This window comes from Mercurialis annua, linkage group LG4 (genome assembly GCF_937616625.2).
Source record: "Mercurialis annua linkage group LG4, ddMerAnnu1.2, whole genome shotgun sequence".
NCBI lineage: Eukaryota > Viridiplantae > Streptophyta > Magnoliopsida > Malpighiales > Euphorbiaceae > Mercurialis > Mercurialis annua.
In genome coordinates, this window is record NC_065573.1 from 4,569,676 (window position 1) to 4,573,891 (window position 4,216).

The 4,216-nt window shown below is 35.7% G+C and overlaps 1 protein-coding gene across 1 annotated transcript; it reads left to right on the forward strand.

Annotated features, from left to right (window-relative positions):
- Positions 1-2,205: 2,205 nt before the first annotated feature.
- Positions 2,206-3,075, forward strand: LOC126678227 (uncharacterized). Its single transcript, XM_050373133.1, has one exon. It carries the CDS (start codon positions 2,206-2,208, stop codon positions 3,073-3,075), a length of 870 nt encoding a protein of 289 aa, XP_050229090.1.
- The last annotated feature ends 1,141 nt before the right edge of the window (positions 3,076-4,216 follow it).

Sequence of the window (4,216 nt, forward strand, 5' to 3'; positions counted from 1 at the left end):
TACGAAACAAATTCAAAAGTTTAAAACGTTACGAAACAAATCCAAACGTTTCACCTTTTTAGCGATTTAAGCCAAACATTTACATACGTTACGAAACAAATTCAAACGTTTAAAACGTTACGAAACAAATCCAAACGTTTCACATTTTTAGCAATTTAACCCAAACCTTTACCTACGAAACAAAACCAAGCGTTTCATCTTTTTAGCAATTTAAGCCAAACATTTAGAAACGTTACGAAACAAATCCAAGAGTTTCACCTTTTTAGCAATGTAAGCCAAACGTTTACAAACGTTATGAAACAAATCCAATTGTTTCACCTTTTTAGCAATTTGAGCCAAATATTTACAAACGTTACGAAACAAATCCAAGCGTTTCCCGTTTTTAGCGATTTAAGCCAAACGTCTACAAACGTCACGAAAAAAATGCAAGCGTTTCAACGAGATGCTAGAGATAATCAAAGATATATGACTTTTCTCTCTCCTTCTTTCGGCGCACGATAGTTTGCTAACTGATGCCGTTTCCATGGCGAGGAAGCAGGAAAAAAAGCCATAGCTCATACAACCAAGGTTATCACAGATGATAGTCTTGCAAAGGATAATGAAGTTTCAGCAGTTTTAGAGGTGGAAAATCAAGATCTAGAAGGATGTGTCACAATAGTTGTAGAGGTGAAAAATTAAGATTTAGGAGGATGTGAAAAATAGTCAGATCTAATCGAACATGAATTAACTAACCAAGTTGTTGAGGAATCTAAGGAACCTCTGGATAAGAAGAAAGATAAGAAATGGGTAGATCTATTGAAAACAAATCGTCAAGGGAATCCAAATTGCAATCTGAAATATATTGCTCCAGTGGTGAACAATGGGATTCGAATTGCTAAAATTAATAGTGAAGATACTGCAGATGAGATATAGAGATGGAAGTTTGCGCTTCTTGGTTGTGTTTATGGGCTGAATCCAAGATTCTTCAAGATGAAAAGCTTCATCATAAATCGATGGGAGAAAATAGGGTTAACTGATTTTCATCAAATCAAGCCTAATTTGTTCGTATTCGTGTTTGATTCAGAGGAAGGAAAACTTCAAGCAATGGCAGACGGCCCCTGTACTTTTGATAAGCATCCTCTTCTCCTGTAAGAATGGAAAAGGAAGATGACCTTCGATATTGAGGATATTCCCGCTATTCCAGTTTGGGTTAAATTCCCACTGCTGCCTTGGAAATTCTGGAGCTTAGAAGCTCTAAGCACCATTGCTAGTACTCTAGGCAAACCTCTATTTGCTGACAGATGCACCAAACAGAAATCTAAGTTGTCTTATGCTAGAGTGTTGATAGAAATGAGACTCAAAGGGATTTTCCCTTATTGTGTCATCATTGAGGATGAAGATGGAGATCAACTATGTCAACCAGTTGAATATGAATGGAAACCAGTTTTATGCACTGTATGCAAAACACTTGGTCATAGAAATTGTGAGAAGAAGGAAATATGGATGGCTAAAGCTACTAGAGATTTGGCCGTTAAGGTCAGTAATGAGAATGATCAATCTCCTTCAACTATTGTAGAAGAGAAAAAGGAAGAGGTAATTGAGGAGAAACCTTATGAGAACAAAGTAGAGATGCAAACCCCACAGATTGTTACTCCCCCAAAGATTCCAGTCGCTAAAGATGGATTTCAACTGGTAACCAACAGAAAACAGAAGAAAATGTCTAAATGCATTGTTGAGCGGAACCTGAAGACTGCAGGTATTCCTGCTAGAACCCCTATTCTTGTTAATACTACTTACAAAGAGCCATCCAAGAGGTTTTTAAAGCCTCTTGATAGGGGAAAATTAATATCATTAGTTGGAATGTCAGGGGTCTAAATGATCCCCTGAAGCAAGCAGAGGTTCATAAACTGCTTGTAAAAAAACGTTATGTTGGCTGGTTTAGTGGAAACTAGAGTCAGAAAGATTAATAGATATATGGTTTGGAGGAAGATTAATCTGTATGGTTGGAGTTATATTGATAACTACGAGTATTAAAAGTTAGGCAGAATCTAGATTATTTTCAATAGTAATAAAGTCTCTGTGCAAGTTATCCATAGCTCTGATCAAATGATGCATTGCAAAATTAAAGTTGATAGCCATGAATTCTTCTGGTCTATTATTTATGGGTCTAGTTAGTTTGGGGATAGACAGGCTTTATGGAATAACCTTTTTGATATTTCTAGAACCATGAATGGCCCTTGGATGATACAGGGTGATTTCAATGCTGTTTTAACTGATAATGATAGATGTGGTGGTTCTGACATAGACAATAATCATGCCAGAGAGCTTAAAGATTGCATGAATGACTCTAATCTGGGAGAAATGAGAAGTATAGGTTGTTCCTATTCTTGGAGTAATAACCAAATAGATAACAACAAAATTTGTAGAAGGCTAGACAGAGCTTTTATCAATGAGAACTGGCAGGATGGTTTCCAGAATTCCTATTTTGAAGCTCTTCCTAATGGGATATCTGACTATAGTCCCATCCTGGTGAACATGCTGGAGGACAATCACTTGAACAAAAATAACTTCAAATATCTTAGTTTATGGTCTTATAATCCAGAGCATAACAAAATTATGGAGGAGGAATGGAAGAAAGAGTATCAGGGATATGCCTTCTACAAAATCTCTCAGAAGTTAAAGTGTATTAAAAGGAGATTTATCATGATGAACAAGCAACATTATTCTGGTATATCTCTTAGGGTCAAAAACTATAAGGATCTTATTGAGAGGGCCCGAAAAGATCTGCAGCTTGATCCAATGAACAATATTTTGCTTGAGGAGGAGAGAGTTATTTATATCCACCTGAGAGGCCTTATGATTTGTGAAGAAAGTTTCTATAAGCAAAAATCCAGAGTTCAGTGGCTTAATTTGGGGGACTCCAACACCAAATTTTTCCACAACTCCATTAAGCAGAGAAGAAGTAGAAACAACATTGCTATGATCAAGCTTGATAATGGGGAGATTATTAATAATAGAGATAAGATTCATGAAGAAATGAAAAAGTTTTATAAAAACATGTTTAGCAAAAGGGATGGGAACATAAGCCATATTTAACCCAAACCTTTACAAACGTTCCGAAACAAATCCAAACGTTTCACCTTTTTAGCGACTTAATCCGAACGTTTACAAACGTTACAAAACAAATCCAAACGTTTCCCTTGTTTAGCGATTGAAGCCAAACATTTACGAAAGTTCCAAAACAAATCCAAACGTTTCACCTTTTTAGCAATAAAGCCGAACGTTTACAAACGTTACAGAAAAAATCCAGGCGTTTCACCTTTTGAGCGATTTAAGCCAAACGTTTACAAAAGGTATGAAACAAATCCAAATGTTTCACCTTTTTAGCAATTTAAGCCAAACGTTTATAGCATTTAAGCCACACGTTACGAAACAAATCCAAGTGTTTCACCTTTTTAGCGATTTAAGCTAAACGTTTACAAAAGTTACGAAACAAATCCAAAAGTTTCACCTTTTTAGCGATTTAAGTGGCACGTTTACAAACGTTACGAAACAAAACCAAACGTTTCACCTTTTTAGCGATTTCAGCCAAACGTTTAAAACGTTATGAAACAAATCTAAACGTTTCACCTTTTTAGCGATTTAAGCCAAACGTTTATAAACGTTACAAAACAAATCCAAACATTTCACCTTTTTAGCAATTCAAGCCAAAGGTTAACAAACGTTACGAAACAAACCCAAACGTTTCACATTTTTAGCAATTTAAGACAAACGTTTACAAACGTTACGAAACAAAACGAAGTGCTTCACCTTTTTAGCAATTTTAGCCAAACGTTTACAAACGTATCGAAACAAATCCAACCGTTTCACCTTTTTAGCAATTTAAGCCAAACGTTTACAAACGTTACAAAACAAATCCAAACGTTTGCCTTTTTAGCTATTTAATCCAAACGTTTACAAACGTTACGAAACAAATCCAAACGTTTCACCTTTTTAGCGATTTAAGCCAAATGTTTACAAACGTTTATAAACGTTACGAAACAAACCCAAACGGTTCACATTTTTAGCAATTTACGCCAAACGTTTACAAACGTTACGAAACAAAAACCAAGCGTTTCACCTTTAGCAAGTTAGGCCAAACATATCCAAACGCGACGAAAAAAATCCAAGCGTTTCACCTTTTTAGTAAGTTAAGCCAAACGTTTACAAACATTACGAAAAAATTCAAGCGTTTCAC

Excerpts from the sequence above, each read along its gene's own strand:
- LOC126678227 (XM_050373133.1), top strand. The coding sequence starts at position 2,206 with ATGAATGGCCCTTGGATGATACAGGGTGATTTCAATGCTGTTTTAACT.